Source organism: Trachymyrmex cornetzi, unplaced genomic scaffold (genome assembly GCF_001594075.2).
Source record: "Trachymyrmex cornetzi isolate Tcor2-1 unplaced genomic scaffold, Tcor1.1 scaffold811, whole genome shotgun sequence".
Taxonomy (NCBI): Eukaryota; Metazoa; Arthropoda; class Insecta; order Hymenoptera; family Formicidae; genus Trachymyrmex; species Trachymyrmex cornetzi.
Window position 1 is genome coordinate 43,269 of NW_017300149.1, and position 21,455 is coordinate 64,723.

Below are 21,455 nucleotides of genomic sequence, written 5' to 3' on the forward strand. Positions count from 1 at the left end.
CGAAGTTCGTTAACGTTCATATAAAACAAAAAAAAACCGAAAAAAGCAAAAAACAAGATATAAATAATAGCAAAAAGTAAGAAACAGGGAACCAAAAGCACATTGTAGAACAGACTTTAAACTTCAGAAAAACCGTTTTCCGTTTGTTTCCTTTTTGTTTCGTTCAATTTCATTTACTCTCCGGGATTGCATCATTTGATGTACTTTAAGGCTACATTCCAAAACTTCCTCTCCGAGGAAAATTTTACTCGAAATATATAGTACACGTAACGTATACTATAGCATATAGAGTAAAATCTTCCTCGGAGAGGAAGTTTTGGAACGTAGCCCTAGTCATAAATTTTGGATTGTCCCTTCGAACGAAGGTTTCATCACGCGATAAATCTCATTGTTTTTCTCACATATTTTATCACGTAACAAAATATTCAGGTAGTCATACTTGCAACCAATAGAGAGTTTTCAAAAACACGACTATTTCCACCAGTGTCAAGAATTTATCTCGACTTTTCACCCCGCGTAAACGTCACGTGATCGTTTCCATAGGCTCGTATCTAAATATGAGGCGCCAATTGGGCCTATAATCTCGTTTTTCCTTTTTTAAACAACTGCTTTTTTCTTGCTTTTTTTCTCCAGTCGATTCATCTCGTTCAATCAAAATAGAACGAACAGATAGAGAGGGAGACTGATGTAAAAAAATTGTTGTATTTTTTCCTCTAAAATCGCGAAACTTTTATTTAAAGTATTTCTTTTTAAAATAAGAACCGAGACATTTAAAACACGTTATCCCAGATGGCACAAAGAGCAATTAAAAAAGAATTCAGAATTGATGGCGTATCACAGAATTCTTTTTTAACTCTTTTGAACTCTGCTATCTGGGATTAGAATGGGATATTATATACAGGGTGTCCCCACCTTTTTTGCCAATCACTTTTGTATAGATAGAGCGGACTAAACTGAGTCGAAAAATCCTCTACCATTTTGCAATTTTCGCAATAGTTAATAGGATATTAATTACTAAAAATTGCAAAATATTGAATAATTTTTTACTCAAATACTATCAACTTTACAGAAAAACTGCAAGAGGCAAAATTCATTTATTTTCTTCTCATAAAGTTCTGAGAATGTTTTCAGAATTTTTATTAACTTTTTAGTACTGCATTTTCTTATTTTTACCAACGTGAGAAAATCATCAGAAACCATCAGAATTTTATTCAAAATACGATATATGTCAAGAGAAAAAACACAACGCTGCAACTTTTTATCCGACTCACGACTGTCATATATAAAAAACATCCCATTCTAATCCCAGATAGCAGAGTTCAAAAGAATTTAAAGAGAATTCTGTGATATGCCGCATCAATTCTGAGCTCATTTTCAGATGAGCAACAAGAATTCTTTTCAGAATGATGACATATCACTGAATTCTTTTTGAACTCTTTGTGCTAACTGGGATAACGTGTTCTAAATATCTCGGTTTTTCTAAAATAAAAGTAAATGAAAATCTGGGATATGCGATGGAAATAGAAGTGAAAGAAGGGGCGCAGACGCACCTTCTCATTACACGCGCCTGAGGCGGAGGCCTTCGCTTCGCGTCTACTCGCCACGCAGCACGCACGCGCGCCTCTCCGTGCCGTCCAGCTGGAAACGATACATGAATACATCACGAATCACGATACTCTCTCATTTGTAGTTGAAAATGGCCGCTTAAAGTACCTCGTAAACATGTGTTCTCTAAAGATGTACCCGTCTGAGATAGACAACCTCGCCTCTGCGAAATCGACAGGAATTGACACAGCGATCGGTATAGATTATTTAGGGTGTGGCACAAGATCCGCTTTGTCCACGTACGATTGCAATTTGGTGGAAAATCCGAAAGGCCACTACATCGCCTGCGAGGACTCCTCTACATCACGTAAGTTAAGAGAGCGTACGTGACATGCGACGCGTGCGTCGCGCAATACATGCACGTGTGTGTGTGTGTGTGTGTGTGCACGGATGACTACTTCAATCACCTCAATGACTGATTCTACGTCATACGCTAAAATCTATACGCGCTAAATAATGCGATTACGATAGACGCCCGAAACGTGCCTGCCAATAGGCGTCATGATGCATGCTGTGATGCATCATGTTTCCCACGACACGGTATTTCCCCATATAAGCCTTATTGTTTAAATCCACGATACATGTCAGTAATACAGATATGCTAAAAAAAATATCCGATAATATTCCAGCCCCAATGTCTCGTAAACACTTAACACAAACACTTTGTCAATTAATACATTTTCTGGGGTAATACGATATTGTAATCGGCTGAAGATAAGGAGGATCGTTTTAGATAAGAATTCTTTTTGCAAGAATTGAGCCTCAGAAATCTAATAAATTCTTATTTGACTTTCCATTGGTAAGATCTTTTATTAATTGGAATTTAGAAGATTGTTGAAAATAGGCAAATTAGAAAAAATAATTGATAATAACTGATTGTAGAGGAAACATCTATTTTGGTTAAAGAATATATGTACGATATATATATTAATGAGATCCTAAAGTCGTCCGTTTTACCGATTCAATAGGACTTACACACATTTGATTTACATGTCATTAATACTCACTATACACTTACATTGATATCTCGGAGACACACATACATATAAATTTTCCAACTAATCTTTCATATTATATATCTAAACCTAATTCTAAGAACTCAACATTGTAATCCGTAGTCTAAACTGAGATTGTTTTTGATATTCTAGATCACAGTAGAGCAAAGCATCAGCTGAGTTGTTTTGGTGTCGGCCAAACCATATGCCGGATGGAATCTATTAAGTATGGCGATTATGAGCAAAACAGCTTCATACGATTGTCTGTTAGACAGTAAGAAGCTTGATAGCTTAGATAACATGAATATTTCAGATTCCACTCAAGTCACCAAACAGATTAATAGCTCGACAATGTCGAGCTCACCCAAAAGTACACGTAGAAAAAGAAAACCGAAGGCGCGCAAGAAGAAAAGAACTAAAGGGAAATGCATGACCAAAGTACGTTGTATAGCAAATTCTTTGAATTACAATTATTGCGAAGATAGCAATAATAAAATGCCTGATGCACAAGAAAATTCGATTCAATCGCGAACAGGATCGGAAAGCTCCATCGATCTTGAAGATTGGGTCGTTTTTGGAAACGACGAATTGTATGAAATATGTAATAAACAAAGAACGAAAACATCCTCTTCTACCGAAACACATACACCTATCTTCAATTCTTCGACGAGGAACAACGATAATCCTTGCAAAGATTCTAACAATGATGCCAAAATTGCTTCCATTCGATTGCGATCATTATCAGAAAGTTCTACCAATTTTGAAGACAGTAATTATGTTTCTATAACTTTAGATGAGCAAGAAGCAACAGAAAGGCCGAGAATGCGTTACAATTGTTTAACGAAGATGAACGACGAATGCCGCAAGGATTATAACAGACAAATGCAGAAGAATTTGTTTCAACGCCGCCGATTACCGTCAGACAGTTCTGAATGTTCTGATGACTTCATTAGTTTCGAAAATACGGATTCTAATAATTCCGAAAATATTTATACTTCTACCGGTTCCTTTGCTACTGAAGAAGTCGATGGCTGTGTTGAGACGAACTTACACGATGGAGACAACCAGCTAGATGACTCGATCATCTTTGCTGATGAAGATAATGAAGAATTAACAAACACGCAAACAAAGAAGGTATTTAAGAGCTCTCAATACTTACATCAGTCATCTTGTATTATATGGTTTCAGAAACGATAAAATAGGAAAATCTATTGTAAATATAATATATTAAAATTAAAATTTAAAAACTTTGAAGGCTCTCACAACGCGACCTAATAAATTCAATAAAATTCATATAAGGGCTAAATAAGCCAAGCACGTTGTCTGTGCAAAAAAAATATATTGTCACAATTTATAAAAATCTTCCAAAAGAACCGAAACGTTTGGAAGATTTTTATAAATTGTGAGAATATATTTTTTTTACGAATTTTATTGAATTTATAATATATTAACATTGATATAAAACGTTTTTATACATGTAGTTTTACAAATATTTTGCGAGTTTACTTTAATTTCTCGTTATCGATTACAAAAATTGCAAAATGACAGAACTTTTTTACTCAGTTTAGTCTGCTTTACCTGTACTACGAGTGCATCAAAACTCATCCGGATATCTTGTGTACAGGGTATATCTGAAATAATGCTCACTAATCATACAGTGCTATTCCTAATAAAAAAACTGAGTTGAAAATTTTGCAATTTTCACAATATTTTTTTTAGTTATCCAATGAGCAAAATATCTAAAAATTGTCGTATAAATCAACTTTAAGATTATCTATAAGAGTTCTCTCTCTCTCTCTTTAAGAGACATCTTCAAAATATTTCACAAAGAACATTGAACGATATCTTAAAATTGTCTTATACATCGATTTTATCCGTTTATTCGACAATCTTTAGATTAATATTTCATTAACTATTGCGAAAATTGTAAACTGGTAGACTTTTCGACTTAGTTTTTTATTAGGAATAGCACTGTATGATTAGTAGGCGTTATTTCAGATACACCCTGTATATATACGGACACTACCGTGTCTCTAGATAAAAAACTGCATATGTTAGAGGAGAATATTCTTTTCGAGATTCGAAATTCTGTTTTAGGTGAGCTTCGACCCAACTCCAGTCGTACATGTCATGGTGACGTGGAATTATGCATACCGTGCAGCTCGAAGAGGTCCTTGGGAAGAAATAGCACGGGATAACGAAAGATTTAGAGGACGTATAAAGTCTATTGCAATTGTTCTTGATCCAATTTTGAAAAGCAAACATCGCTCGCAAGTTTGGCAGGAACGATTCGCTTTTTCGGAATAATTTTAGCCCAATTTATAATTAATATTTTTTTAAATATACGAGATGGCGGAATTAGTACAAATAAAATTTTCTCTTAGCTAAATTATACTGATATGTAATATAACTTGTTATCAGAATTTTTATTGATCAAAATATTGCTGTCGGAAACACTTTTCTCTCTCTCTCTTTTTTTTTTTTTTGAAAAAGAAAAACGAAGGATAAATTAACATCCTGATTTAAAAGAATTTAATAGGAAAATAAAACTAAATTTAATAGGAAAATAACGAACCTTATAATTTTAATAAATCACGTTACTTGAGATGCTACTGTGTTTTACGTAAAAAAAATACGATGATTTTAAAAAACATTGAAATGCATATAAACATGAATCAAAGTCTTTTATATACGTGGAGTCTTGAAGGAAGCACATGTTGTATATTTCTATTATGAAAAAATAAGTGCGTTTTTTATGTTGTAACGGTTTTTTATATTGTACGCTTCTTTTTAAACACTAAAGAAATATGTATAATCATCTTTCGGGAAATTTTTTCTTAGCATATAACTGAAATCAGGGTGTTCTCTTCCATGAAAAAACCAAGAGAAAAAACCTGAAATTTTCAAGGGATTTTGGTTTAGAGGGAAATTTTTCAAATTTTAAATTTAAATTTAATCTTTTTCCGACAAAAAATTCTTTAATCTTTTTCTGTCATCAATCTTTAATACTTATATTTTTTTCTTACTTTTTTTCAAAGAGATTTTTCAATCCTTATAAAGAGAGAAAATGAAAAAATAAGATAGTATCCTAATTTAAATCAGAATTCAAGTTTTTAATAGATTACGTAGAAAAATACTTTAGCTGAAAGATGATTGAACATTTCTAGTCGTCTTATCGTTCAAAAGAAATTATTGTATAGTATGACACACTCGAAAGTATCAAATGTATGCTTTATATTTATTTTTCATTAGCTTTGTCAACTTTAATGAAATGAAATGGTCATGTTATTTGATACTGAGGACAATTTTTGGAACTTTTAAATTTAAACTATTTTTTTCTGTCATAATCGTTTCTTCGATTAGCTTATAATTAAAATGTGATTTCGTACGTATTGTTTCCTAATAGTTAATTTAAAATATTAATATTATATTAATTATTTATGTAAACATTAATATTTATGTCCCGCCTTTTGTAATGACAGTTTCCTTCTCATAAATATTTTATTGTTCTCTTTTCTCGTGCATATTTACAAGTTACTCTGTATCGTCTCGTAAACATTATTTTCAGATGCATCGATTTCATTTTTCCCGCCGATTGTCTACGCAGTTATCCACACGTTTACTTCAATAATTACTTGCACTGGGAAATTTCTCATGATAACGTAACAATAGGAAAATGGTAGGACAAAACTGTGTCAAGGGCAACAAATTGCGTGAGTCATGCTTACCGCGAGTCTGATCACTAAAATTAAAATTTTTGATTAGAGCATTCGTTGCCTTTGATATTAAAAAGTCTCAAAAATCGATAAATTCTCAAGTAAATATAAATATCATCGAAGAGATTGCACAATCTAAAATTCTAAGAGTTTAAAAAAAGTTTAAAAATATAGAATTCCTAGAATTGCATTTCTTAAAATTTAATTTATTAATTTAAACTGAAAATCTAAATTCCTGAAAATCCGACAAAATTAGGATATTAAATACGAGATGAAGTGAATCATCAACTTGATTTAATATTGCTTTAATATTGCAGCAATTAAAACTTGATTATATCTCTTTTATTTACATTGTGAGAGCGAGAATTATGATTATATGCATAATTTTAATCAACGATAAGATGTTATTAAATATAAAAAGGAGTTCGCGAAGGGTCAAGTTGCAGCGGACGAGCAGAAAGTGAACAGGAAGAGGATGGGCATGGCTTTAATTGACTGGGTCGGATAGATGACAGGTCCTCATCACGAGCTGTTGCAACAAGCGCGTTATGCGCCGTTGCATTGACCTAGCACGTTTACACGTTGTGAAAAAACGGCGAAGCGCATCGTAAACCCTGGCAATCTCTATTATGGAAATTTCCATCGTGGCTTGGTCAATTTCCATAATGTAATCCGCCTGATATTTGTATATACGAGTCTCTCTTGGAAGCCAAATTGGTCAACTTTGTTTTTTATAAATCTCGATTTCGATAATTTACCGAGTAGTTCGACTTTATCAATTTCTTCTGCTCTTTATTTCATAGAACTGATCGGTTGACTTCTAAAAAGTTCATATGATGTTGCAAATCGATTATCAGTTTAATCTTATGCTTATATAATATCCTACAAGTAATTAACGGTCTTTTGAAACACGAAAATTTGAAGTGAAAATGAATACCAAGATTATTTTGATAAACTCTTAATTAACTTAATTAATGGTTGTGCGTACGACAGAAATGTTTATTATTATTATTATTTTTGGTAATTCTCGCAATTTTTGTTATATCTAAAAATCTTCTAAGAGAGAAAATATTTCGGATCGAGCTATTTTGTGAACAAAAATGAAAGTATAATGCAACTATTGGGAAAATAAGTAGTATCTATATTTTTTATGTATATTTTTATATTATGATACTGAAAAAAGAATACCTATATAGTCAATTTTAATAAATATTTAGTTGAATACTGCCAACTAAATATTTATTAAATATAAAGATATATTTATTTGATACAAGAAATGTTAATTGATTTAACAATCTTTTTTTTTATTGAACAAATATTTACTGTAAGTAAATGTTTAGTTGGCTATATATATATATATATATATAAACTATCAATACTTTGAACTAAATATTTATTAAAATTAACTATATTTTTTATTCAGTGGACTAAACACCGTAATATATTTGATTTATTAATTAACGTATTAATTGACGTATTAATTACTCAGGAAAACAGAAGCAGAGAGGTAAATACTACTTTATTTGAAGTATAAATTCGACTTCAATGTTTTTTATTGTTAGTTCTTTTGTTCTCAGTCTATCGCTTTGTTGCTGTTTATCGATATGTAAATTGAATTAACATTGACTCGTTAATTCAATTTTTTACTAATCATTAATATACTATAATGATTAATGCGCGTAATTTTAGAATGTACAATTCACAGCAAAAATTGAGTTTTAATCAGTTTATCGTGCGTTGCACAGGCAGCATCTTCACTTGCACTTTCACGTGGAAAGTTTCAAAAGTTCACTGCCACTTTCTCGTCTATCCTCCACAAATAGCCATTTACCGTATTCAGTCTTACTTTAGTTTCTCCTCAACACTACAAGTAATAACAAATTGATATTGTCCGATTCATCTAAGCGATGTAAGTATTTAAAATAAAACGTTTACGTGGTAGAATGAAGAAATTTGGATGTAAAATTACTCAAAGATTTTTTATCTGCCTCGGTAAATGTAGCACAGTCAAATATGCTTACGTTATTATGTATCAATAGCCGAATTTGTCAATAGATGCGTTCCTGGTAACGAAGACTTAATCTATTATTCGGTGTCAAGGCTCTTCCAGATACACAGATCTTCGTCATACATAGAGAACGCGTTCAAGAGATCCTTGTCTTTTTATTTTTTTTTTCTTTGTTACACGGGACTTCTCTCCACGGATTATTCCATACAATCTGCTTTCACCTTTTCACGCTGGAACCAACATGGTTACATGCGAGAGTGTGACTGCGATATATATACTTATTAATATATACTATGTGTGATATATATATATATATATATATATTGTGTGTGGGTATATTAGAGAGAAATAATATAATAACAATATGACAAAGTAAAATAAAACTTAATACTGATAATTAAAAATATAAATACAAAGTAAAATAAAAAGTTGTGATAGATAAAATAAAATTCCAACTTTGGGGTAGGGTGTTTATTCTAATTGTGAACTCGATATTTTATAATGTTATTGAAAAGATATTTGTTTATTTGGACATTATCTTATTTCTTCGGCTGTTTTTCAACAGCACAGTAAATTTGGATTAACTTATATTTAAATATTCAACAAGGCTACAACTACAAAGGAATATTTGAGCCGTTTATTTTGAAAGTGACCTAAGTTCATTTAAAAAAAAAAAAATGTTTATGACAGCTAACTTCAAGTTGTACACGCTACTACAAAGGTCACAACAAAACATTGAAAAATGGACTTAGGCCACTTTCAAAATAAACGGCTCATTTGATATAGTTACTCTTGTATTACTAGCAAGAATAACTATAATTCTATATACAGCAGTTTTATAAATGAAAATTTGAATATTACGAATCTTTATACGTTTGTATATATATATTTTTTCATATTTCCTACACACGTTATATATGTTTTTTTATTTTACATTATTTTACATCTTACAATTCACTCATTCCTGGAACTTCTACACGTACTTCGATCTTCTTTTTAATCTATATTTTATGACTCACGTACGATAGATAGTCTTACGTAAGCCGGATTCCCAATTAATTATACCCAGCAACAACATTCGACTTTCCTCTGTCAAAGAGTGTTTCTCTCTACGACTTATTTCTGCAATTATCTCAAGCGTAACACACGTTAAACGCGTTGTTGAAACTGTGCGCACGGTGACAGATATATCATACGTGATGTAATTGAGGAAGTTATCCCATATATTAGAGCTGCAGTCGTAATAAGTAAAATAAATTTTAAAGGCTATTTTCCTCTTCTAGAAATTTCTTTGATTGATGATATTACAGAGTCAGTATAGGTATTTTTTTTATTATTTTCCATATATCACGATCTCTTTTCCCTTCATCATTATTCTTCGTTGACAAGTGCGATAAAAGCAAAGTAAATAACGTGCGACAATCGGCAGAGGAAACTTTCTCCAATTTGGGCAGATCCCAAATTAAAGAAGGCGTTGGCCGTTCCATGCTATCCACAGCCATGCCCAGTTCATAGTGCGGCCGTTGTCCCGCAATCTCAGCACACAATATCGCCCCAATTGAGTTCCGCCGGCTTTGCAACAATTACATCACATCCGGCACGGATTCGAGTACGGTTTGTTGTATAGAAGTTTCCTCGTCAGAGTTTGCAATTATTTATCTTTCTCTTTATCTCTTTCGATCGTCGGGTACACGACAGTATCTATCCACGATGTAAAGATCAATTTTTTTAAACAGCTAATTTGTTAAGTTAATAAATAGAATCGACTTTATTTAGGCGAATACTTGATGGAAACATTTAACAATTCCTATATTTATTTTATATATATTTTATTTATTTTTATTCCTATTTTTAATATTGAGTATAATTAAATTTATAAATTAATTTTTATATTAAAGAAGTGAAAGAGAGAAATAGAAAAAATATAAAACATCTTTTTAATTTTAGAAATTACAACGAATATCTACTGTTGGTGGAATATGATTCTTCTTCTTTTGCGACATGATTAAATATGACGTATATATAAGTAAGTATGAGGCATCTCGTTGACTTCTTTGTCCGATTTCTTTTCGAATTGTTAAACAAATATTAGCAATTGGAGAACACGATGTCTTTCTCAGCCTGGAGCAATTAAGGGGATGGGCGGAATAAAGGCCTAATTACAAAATCTTGATATTAATACAAATTAAAATAACTTACTACTTTTTCATTATACATAAACAGGTACGATATTAAATGAATTTATGTAATGTCTTTAAGAAGTTACATGTTACAATACTTCTGTATTACGATTAATATTACATGAAAAAGCTAATTGCCGGAAAAAGGGCCTAAGTAGAATTGTGCCTTTATTCCGCCCATCCCCTCAATTGTTCCAGTTGTTTCTTCCGCGACGAGCAACCTTTTCTCAGCAATCGAACCAAGTCAGAACGGAAGTGAAGGCGAAGTTCGAAGTCAGAGCGCAAGCGGAAGTATGCACGATGACGTCCGCGCGGACGTGGAGATGAAAACGTGGACGGAAGCGTCGGCGAAGGTCGAGGTTAAGGCGAAGACTGAGATCAAGGCCATCGCTGTCGATGCCAATATTCTACTGCCAGGATTATCCGTCTATAATTAGTTCATAAGAAGAGAGAGCTGATTCATTGTATACGGCCAGTTGTTCAGAATCATCTTAACGTCATTGATTCAACCAAGAACGAGATTAGATCGAGATCAGCTGGGATCACGAAGTCAAGGATGGCATCATCCTCGATGGTATCGCCAGTGTTGGCGTCGATAACATCCGTAATTTAGAAAGAGGCATCTTCTTAGCCTCTACTTTGTTCGACAGCCTTCGAAGCTGACAACCAGGTGGTGAAAGTTTATGAGTCTCCGATCTCATCCGGTTCGATCTCCGATCACATCCAACATCAGCAGAAGAGTATTTTTTAAAGCCAAATTTCAAAAAATAAAATTAGAAAAACGATTAAGATGGAAAATTATATATGAATAGAAATGTTGTACAAATTGTTGTACACTGAGAAAAAAATGCTGTTGAATTAAAGTCTATATTACTGGCTGTCACTAACATAAGTGATTAATTCATGCATATGTTTTATTGATAGAAAGGCTTGATTATTGAAATAATAATTTATGCCTTTGTATCAATAAAAACATGAATTAATCACTTATGTTAATGACAACCCGTAATATAGACTTTAATTGAATCAACAGCATTTTTTTCTCAGTGTAATTGCTAAATTTAACTCCAATTCTTTATTTCGATAAAATCTACGATCTTCACGTATTAACTTTTTATCTAAATGAATAAACTAATTATATTAAAAAATTTTACAACAGTTGCTGTTTTCTCTATTAAACACAACCATTGATTTAAGATATTTTAAGGAGAAACATAAAGATTTCTCTAGATTCCATTAAAGATGTTTATCTCTGTACATGTTAGTTAAAAGTATTGGTCAAATAATAAAAATAGTTGTAAATATCAGTCAATATTATTCAAAAATTTTTTATCATATTAGCCTTAAAACCAACTGCAAGAAACAAAACGAATAATTTGGCTTATTATAATGATTTTATGCAGCAAAATGACATTTTTCTACATAAAATTTACAATTTTAGATTGATAACTCCTAAATGATCCAAATGAGCTTTTGCACGAATATTTATTGTTTTATTAATATATGTAGAAAATTTGATTTAATTCTTAGTATTACTTTCTCATCAAATTTGCAAATAAGTATTACAAAACGCAATAAGAAAGTTCACTCGAATTTTACACAGCTATTCAGATGTATAAATAATGGAACAATCTATGAAATTTTTTTATTTTCGGTAATGTTTTGAGATGTGGCGCATACATCCTGAATTAATACTTATACTATGTCATACATTTCCTTTGCAGGATATTCCATAGCGTAGCATTAAATCAGCATTCGAATGAGAGAATCATACGTTCAGAGATTCGATCTCACGCGCGACGGGAATAATATTATGCAACGCACGCGCGCGATATTGCTCAACATGCGTTTCCGCGCTTAATCGGTGTTACTTACAAAACATACGAATTATATTATACAAACGGGTCGCGCCTTTAAGCAACTCCTTCACGCTGAAGTGAATCAGCTACCCGCTGCGGCTTTCCTAACGCTCATGGTTACTAATAATGATTATGTTAATTCCTCCCGAGAAGCCCGTATTAATGACGCTTCGGAATTTGTGTATATCGACGGGGCTATTGCCTAATTTCTTTTCAAGGGAAGAATTTCGTGTAAAGTTACACAAAACCGCAGACAAGAAGAAGTCGAGATGTTATATCGCTAAAACGCCGTTCTGCAGTGTGTCGGAATAAAATAGAGAATAATTAAATTGCAAGAGGCTAATATTTTTAACTGTAGCAATCTTCTAAAAAGCTTACAGTTGCAATACCAGTTTTTCGAGCTGGATCCACCATATTGTATAACTGCGTCTACTTCGTAAATTATTCATCGCCATAAATCTCGATCTAAATTGATTTTAAGTGGGCGGCGGAATTCACATTCCGATTAAATTTATTACATTTGAAGAGGGAATCTTGTTTAGCAAGTAAAATTCCCCCGAGATTTTCTCTCTCTCTGTTTCTCTCTACCTAGGTTTTATAAAACTGTATTCATCCTGAGCGACACGCCTTCCTTCTTCGTCAATGTGAGGGTGGGATCCAAATTGTGTTACAAACAACGGCATTTTATTATAAGTTTACCATGTTGATAGTCCAACGTGTATTACTGTTATTAAGTTCCTGTAATTGCTGAAAACGAGCGGTGTAGATTTTCCACGCTATTATCCAACGTGACAACTGTCTTCTTGCGTGCTGCACGAAGCACGCACGGAACCGCAACGCGCGAGCACGCATCTTGATATACAGGGTGTTAATTAAATTACAATTTATTTCTCTGGAATTGGCGCGGTAGTCTTTAGCTAATTACCAAAACGATATATATTTAATCAGACGTGCAATTATTAATTTCTTATGCGTTGTGGAGTGTCTCGAGTCGAGGCATCCTTCCTTACGTTACGTCATTCACTCTCATGATTCGCTATCGCTGATCTGAAATTATATTAACTTGAAGCAAATGAGAATTTTACAAACACCGCATATTGTCGCATTTTAAAAGTGCTCGCGTTGAGATTTACTAATGAATAGATGAAAGTTAACGACAGTTTCTAAGCTCTGAAAATATGTTTGCAGCAATTTCACGATTACAGTACAAGATAATAAATAGTTGTCTGTCAATTAATCTTGCTGCATGCCTTATTAAATCACCTCTATCCATAAATTAACCGCATGGTGCCTGAATCATTAAACTTATGAAGTGAGGAAGTAATAAACTTTGATATATTTTAGTCTATTCTTGAAAACACTCGATAAGCGAAAGTATTTTAAAGCAATCTCTCACATTTTATAGCTGGCAATAATGAGATATTAACTGATCAATACATATTAATGACGTATTATAACTCGACATCATAAAAAAAAACCTTTCTAAAAATAAAATTCTTCCTGTGTATGTACGTATCAGCTTACACATTGTCTCAAGGATATCTCAAAACCATCAAACAGACGTTCTCTTAATGACAGATTCTCCGGACAATTTGGGGCCAACTTTTCCTCGGCGGAAATATCGAGGTTGGTCATCATCTATTGTAATCCTCCAATTTTCTACGTCCTTACACAACTGTCAAATTAAAACCCTATTAAAGTAAATTCCATTAAGAATTAGTTGAAGGACGTAGTTTTGTTAACTGTTTGGCTCTGCAAACATTATTTTACGAAGGAAACCCTTTTCCTCGTTTTTATTAATCAAATTAATCAATATTGTCCAAGATTTGTAATTGTAGACATTGTCTTGATGTATATCCCTATTTCCTTTCTTTTTCTTGAGGAGGAAGAAAAAGAAAAGCAATGGACACAAACTCCGATATACGTCAAGTCAATGCTAAGAATTACAAAATTTGGACAATACTGTGTTGCAAGTCAAATATCATCGATGTCCTGATACACCCTTGCTGGCAATCAGGAATTTTTCTCCCAGGTCAAACAAACCTTGTACCAGGATATAGTACGACCCATGGTGTAAAAATCTGACGTTTACACCATGGCACGATGAAAGATAGTGGCCACACGTTGGTCCCCATGCGTGTAACGCATCCCTACCTACCCATCGCGTGGACCCCGGTGGTGTCTCCGGAGTCACTCGAGCCTCGGTCGCGAACGATGCTTCGGTGACTGGTGGTTCAAGAGGTGAGAGACCACGTCTGATCCTGGAGGGGATAACAGGGACCGCGCCCGATGGCCGGCTATAAAATGCCGCCACGAGGATCGGGCCCAACCAGTCGTAATCGATACAAGAAACTCCATTTTTCTAATCCTCCTCACCTAATCCCTCCCATCTCGAAGGAGGTTCTCCCTGTGAATCTATCTATCGCTCGACTCGAAACCATGAAGCTCGTCTTCAGATTCGCCCTGTTGTGCGTCGCGGTGGCCTTCGTCGCCGCACAGGATGCCCAGGTGCAGGAACGACCAAAAACCTTCCGGAGGTTGATACCCGCCGATGTTCTCCGCGGTGAGTTAACTCAACTCAACCCTTCCCGAGGGTGAATTTTACTCCGTGGCAAGCTCGCGATCCAAGGCCGGTATTCATAGTTCATTCTTATTGCAAGACCGTCTTAAATAATGTCTTGAGACGCTAATGTGGCCCTTTAATTGGTCCGTGACATCTTAAGACTGAGTACTGATGCCAACAATCAAATATTGAAATGATACTCCTTTTAATGGCCTTTTTATTTATTCAGCGATCTCAATTAAGAAGCAAAAATTTTTTTAATGAGTGTAGGAAGAAATAACTGCAAACTCTTAGGCTGGTATTCATAGTCAGTTCTTATATTCAAGATCGTAAGTTCAATCTTATCTTGAATATAAGAACTGACTATGAATACCAGCCTAAGAATTTGCAGTTATTTCCTCTTACTCTCATTAAAAAAATGTTTGCTTCTTAATTGAGTTCGCTGAATAAATAAAAAGTAAAAGGAGTATCATTTCAATATTTGATTGTCGGCATCAGTACTCGACAGTTGTATGAGAATTCGATGAAAGATAACGAGAGAATATTTCTTTTCGCGAAAGAATATTTCATCTCGCTGCAACGATCTTTATCTTTGTAACGTGATGCTAATATCTCTTGATATTATTACGCGAGATGAAGACAATTAAGTAATATATCTGACGGCAGAAATTCGCATTGATTATCTGTCAGCTATTAGCGTCATAATTGTATGCTAATTTGTTGCCGAAGAAGAGATATCGCCTTTAGAATAGTGCGATCTTTGCTTCTTAATTAACTTCTTAACTCTCGTACAAAAATTATATATTAATTATTTTCACCATCATTCAATGTAGATAAATTTTAAATTATAAAATATATCTCTTCTGAAAGATTATTTGTTGGAGGGGGGGGGGTGTTCATAAAATAAACCTTTGCAACTTAAATTCTTCTTATAACTTATCATACTCGCTAACGCGGTTTTTTAATTAACTAAAAAGACAAAATATAAAAATCAATATAAATTACTGATTTTGAAAAAACTTTGTTTTTCGATTTTGTCGAGAAAATTAGCATTTTTGTTTTATTAGGTAGTGTAATATTTAAATATAAATATAACTTATTTTCTCAAGATTCACAAGTAGATCTATTCGAGAAATGAAAGCGTGAAACTTTGGTTGAGAATCACTGCGTTAAGGTGTCTGGCCGAATTCAAAGAACTGTATGTACATGACCGACAAGTGGGACGATTGTCGTTATTTTCAACCGGTGCTTGGAAGACTTGGCATTCGGCTTTCTTATGATGCCTTGTCACGCGTATTAAACAGCTGTCTTGGAATCCCAGTAACATACCGTAGTGTCACGAATGTCATCTGTGATAGAAGCGATTTGTGTTCCAATCGATCATTTTAAAAAGTCATTATTTCACCTTGCGTAATAAATACGTATATATATATACATATATAAAAGACATATGTATATATATATATATATATATATATATATACGTCTTTTATATTTATATATATATATACGTATATGTGTGTGTGTGTGTGTAATGTAACAAATGGATATTTTCCGATAGATTTTGATCATATTTAGGACTATCTGATAAAATTTTCTTAATATTTTCCTAAATATATATATACGATCAAAATCTATCGGAAAATATCCGTTTGTTACATTTTGAAAGGATAAAGTCTGGAAATTTTTCTCTGTGTGTGTATGTGTGTGTGTGTGTAAAAGACTTGAAAATGTTTCATGTAAGAAAAGAACTTTTCTACATAGAATCTAAAAGAGGAAATGATTATTCATTTTTTAAATTGATTCTATATAGCATATTTATGTGTTTATTCAGTCTAAAAAATTTTCTATTTTTAATTTTGTTATTTCAAACATAATTTTGCTTAGAGAGTATCTAAATCAGAAGTTACTTTCAATTCTGCGTGAAAACTCTTTATTATTTCACAGCTGAATCATGAGAAGTCGCGAGAATTAATATTCAATCAATCGTTGTGGAACTTCCATTATAGATTTCTGAGATAATCTTGTCCTCGCCTACATTTCCGTTTCTCACGTCGACCTTGATTATAGCTTCTTTCTCGCTCAATAATTAGCGCGTCTTAACATTATATCTCAGGTGTTTATCCATGCGTAAATCGACCCTGATAAACGTCGACGTCAAACTTTTTGCACTCGTCCATTATCTCGTAACGCGAGCCTGGTCCCTGTGAATCAGAGATTCGCAGGGACACAGGATGATGTATCGTGGCACGATGAGATCCCCTGCTCAGATAAGTCAAGAAAAATAGCTAACTCTGCTCCGTTGGCGTCAAGATCACGAGACTGCGTGAAAGTTTCGTGCTGTAACCATCATCTTATAATCCCCTTTGCCCCGGTAATGCCCCCTCTTCTCTTTCCGTTCCTTCTCCCTTTCCCGACATTACTTTCTTCTTTATACGGTTCACAGGGTGCAGTGATGCGTTTCTCCTCTCGATAATTTAACAAGATCGTTACGAAACCTGTTGCCTTTGTGCCCGTTTCTACTAATGTAGTTTAATTTTAACCGACTTGGTTTAAACAACTCTTTATCTTTTTATAGTTCTAGAATTAAAAAAGAATAAAGAGTAAGTTAAACCGTGATTATAAAGTTAATCTTACAGTATCCTTGGGACGTTTTTATACTTAATCCTGTTATTATGTTCATTTATTTAAATTATGGAAATTATACTTTTTTTTTCTAATGTATCATTTAACACTAAAAGTAGACCAAGTGATCATCGATCGTTTCTTTAATTTATATGACGTTTCTTATGTAAAAGATAAGATCCTGAAATTTTTTCAATTTTATGTTCTTTATACTCATGAAATATTTAGTTTTCCAACACTTTTATTATTTTTGTAGTAATTTATTTGCTTGCTCTTTTAATGAGTAAGAAACGTTGGTTCTCTTCTAGTGTTAAAAACTTTTTCCTTTGATATTTGATGACTTCCTCTGTTCATCTAAAATTTTTCTGTGAAAATATATTAGTTTTTTTTTTTTAATTGTTTTGATTATAGAATACAATAGTATTTATTATGTAATATCAACTTTGTAACACAAAATAAAAAATTTTGATTCTCACATGTCCTTTAATATATTTATTGTTTATTGAAATTAAGAGTCCTTTGTTCTTATCAATTTTGATTATATTGACTCAAGTGATATAATTGTATAATAAATGAAACAAGATTACAGAGATAACACAGATTTATTTTGAGGATTATATGTAACGTTTAAAAAAATAGATAGAATCCTCGCCAATTAAGGCTCGACTGGTTAAAGACTGATGCATTGTACAAGCGGCATTTTTCTTTTCGTAACCATTCAATGCGAATCGCCATCGCGACTGATGTTGAGTCCCCGCAAAATTACGAACGTTCTCCAATAAAATCGCGTTAACCGCGAGCGGTAGATCAATTTGAGTGCCTTCCTGAGAGAAAATCCTTGATATTCGCATAGATCGCTCCTGGTCTTTAATTACCGATGGCCGTGTTCTTTCTTATTTGTCGGCGCAGACCTGAATTTCCATGAATAATTGAATTAGTCACGGAGTAGTGACGAGGAGGGAATTACGAGCGGCCTCGTTGCTCGAATTGTGCAGCGAAGGCAGGAGATCGCATAAGTACGGGTGTGGAAGCTCATGGGAAGGATAGAATTATTTATTTGCCGTCTCTTGGAAGGTCGTAGATTATATATACGCGAGACGAAGGTCTCGAATACGCGACAGGCTCGCGGAAACTCTTCATGCGATATGCAAACAATACTTAGCACCTTATATACATAAGCAACGAATAATCACCAGTTCTTTCCACCTTTTTTTAGCTCGAAAGAAGAAATACCGAAGGACTTTTCATACACTTTTGGAATACATTTGCTCTGGTCCTGTTGTTTGATTGAAATAAAAATTAATAGGACTACTTGCTAATAGGACTCTTTTTTTTTCGAAATTATATGGTGACGTGTGTCTTACAAAGTATTCTTGTTATTGGAAAGCGAGAAGCGCACTTCAAGAAAGTGGCACCCAGAAACAACCAGCACGATGAAAGTACGGGCGAGATCAAACATATAAAATCAGAGAGAAAGAAACATCCCTGATTGCAAGACTTTCCAGATTAGCGATGCAATCAGCATGCATCTTCATCGTTGTATTGTACATATTGTACCGTGATAATAAATTGTTACTCGACTATTTCCAGATTAGGACTTCTTGGAAGCCTAGCCAGTTTCGTTTAAGAGAAACACAGAATATTTTCGCCAACGAGACAAATGTTAATGTTTCTACATTCTGAAAAGAATGTCAGCAATATATTCTTGCAATCAGCAATTCTAATTCCGCATTTTCAACAATGCTCGCTCAATAAATTCCGAATTTTTAATTTCACGAGAATTATATTGCTTACCTCTTGCAAGTGAAAGTTTGCCATTTATTTTCCTCGTTCCTTCTTTTAATATATCTTTTTGCGACTATCGATTAACGATATTTTACTTCAATTTATATTTTAGAATTCTGCACGAAAGGAACGGTTCTGCTGAAGAGTATTTAAAATTAGATACAGATATGAAAATAATTTTGTTTGAATCATCAAAATATTTATGTAAGACGCTCAAACTGATTGTTAGACAGCTAGAATTTTAGAACTTTTTGCAGCATCAATGTTTAAGTGTTCTACATAATTATTTTGATGGTTAAACAACATTATTTTCGACTAAATTTTTAGATACTTAGATACAGATTTTCAGATACCCACAAATTATTTTTTTCTTTAAGTGAGGAAATTCTTTAATCTTCGCAAAAGAAGTCACTTCCTCAAGTCGCAGTTGAAAGGAATGGTAGCAACAATATGATAAAGTATAATATAAAAAATATATGTACGAATTACATCAAATGTAATATTAAAAGGTGACATCTCTGATCTTTATTGCAAATTTCTCTTCTCGAAATTTAGTTGTGATTCCACTTTCCAATTTGAAATCCAACTTCTTATATCGCTTCTAATTGAATCGACATAAAGATCGTAATTTCCACCCGTGTCTCTTGCGTCTTTAGTAAGTGTCCTTGTTTACTATTTTATAGTGACCGGTAAAACGAGAAAACCGCAAAGACGTTAGCGGTGCCGTAAACGCCGATCACGTCGCAGCTCAGGTCGGCATTGAGAAAACAGTAACGAACACGTCATTGTTTAACACGAACAACACGCTCGGTATTATACGACTAGACAATCTGACGTCAATGCAAGACGCGTAATCTTCTATTCAATCTTATCTGTTTCGCGTATATTACATGTTAACGTAAATTGTAAAATATTAGAAAGATATCGGTCAATGTGACTCGTAAAAAAAAACAAGTCAAATTGACTTGTAAAATCGATCAATTATCGCAGATAAATCGATAAATTAAAAATTGGCAAGAAAAACAGTATAAAACCAATCAGGGTAATTTATATGATGATTTAACTAAAAATAATCATTTACGATAATTTATCGACTTTATAAGTTAATTAGATTTGTCTTTAACAGGGTTGGGTAGTACCAAGTTAAAAAGCTAAAAGTTAAGTTAAAAAGTTGAAAAGTTAAATAATTTTAACTTAACTTAGTTACATTTTAGACTCTTAACTTTTTAACTTTATTTAGTTACATTTTATCGATAACTATTAACTTTTTATTTAAATTTGTTGAAGTTAAGTCTCAGACTCAAACATATACTTCATTTAGAACATACTCTATATTTTACTTAAAAGTTTTGTTTGTATACATTATTTACATTATGTATTGATTTCAATCTAGCAAAAACCGTATATTTTAATGTATCTAGTTTTTGATAGGTAGAAATCTATATATATATATATATAACAGTACATATATAAACAAAAAGTTTAAATAAAATATAAAGTATATTCTAAATGAAGTATATGTTTGTCATTTCCGTTATTTGTAAGACTCTGAAATCATAAAATAGAAAAAAATTTAACTTTTAATTTTTCAATTACTTTTTTTTATTAACTTAACTTTTAATTCAATTAATTTCATTATACATTAACTTGTATCTTAACTAAGTTAAATTTTCAAGGTTGTTAACTTTAACTTAACTTAGTTAAAAGAAAAAAGTAACTTACCCAACCCTGGAAGACTAATTTATTAATTATCGCAAATAATTGTTAAATTTGAATATCGTAAATAATTAATCTTTGATAAAATTATTAATAGGGGAAAGTCGCCGATACTGACATAGGTCTCCTAAAGTGACACCCCCTTATTTCTCAGAAACTAACACTATTGCACTTTATTAATACTAATAAAATCATGATCTGTTCAGCTAATTAAAGAAGTACAATCTTCATAATTCATATATTTTTGGCTTATTTCTATACCAAATCAGCTAAAAACAAATCCTGTGAATCCTAGAAGAAAATTCTCACGGTGTTCTTTTGCAAATTGCGTAATTAAAATAATAGTGACTGTATTATTGATAATATTATGTCATTTTAAATGTTTATAGTTTCATAAATTAGT

At 32.8% G+C, this 21,455-nt stretch overlaps 2 protein-coding genes across 3 annotated transcripts in view; both read left to right on the plus strand.

The window, feature by feature from the left end:
* The first annotated feature begins 1,611 nt into the window (after positions 1-1,611).
* On the plus strand, positions 1,612-5,047 carry PPP1R15 (Protein phosphatase 1 regulatory subunit 15). 2 transcript variants are annotated; one of them, XM_018519119.1, is made up of 4 exons: positions 1,613-1,912; positions 2,754-2,826; positions 2,914-3,734; positions 4,698-5,047. In XM_018519119.1, exons 3-4 carry the CDS (start codon positions 2,952-2,954, stop codon positions 4,905-4,907), a joined length of 993 nt encoding a protein of 330 aa, XP_018374621.1. In that variant the 5' UTR covers positions 1,613-1,912; positions 2,754-2,826; positions 2,914-2,951; the 3' UTR covers positions 4,908-5,047. The 2 variants fall into 2 exon arrangements, with proteins under 2 accessions (XP_018374619.1, XP_018374621.1); XM_018519117.1 differs by having other exon boundaries at positions 1,612-1,912; positions 2,754-3,734.
* A 9,605-nt stretch (positions 5,048-14,652) lies between these two features.
* The window catches only part of LOC108768620 (uncharacterized), an 11,643-nt gene continuing 4,840 nt past the window's right edge, over positions 14,653-21,455 (plus strand). The window contains exon 1 of the mRNA XM_018519121.1: positions 14,653-14,926. Within this exon, the coding sequence (XP_018374623.1) occupies positions 14,653-14,926 (274 nt within the window). The remainder of the gene's footprint in view (positions 14,927-21,455) is intronic.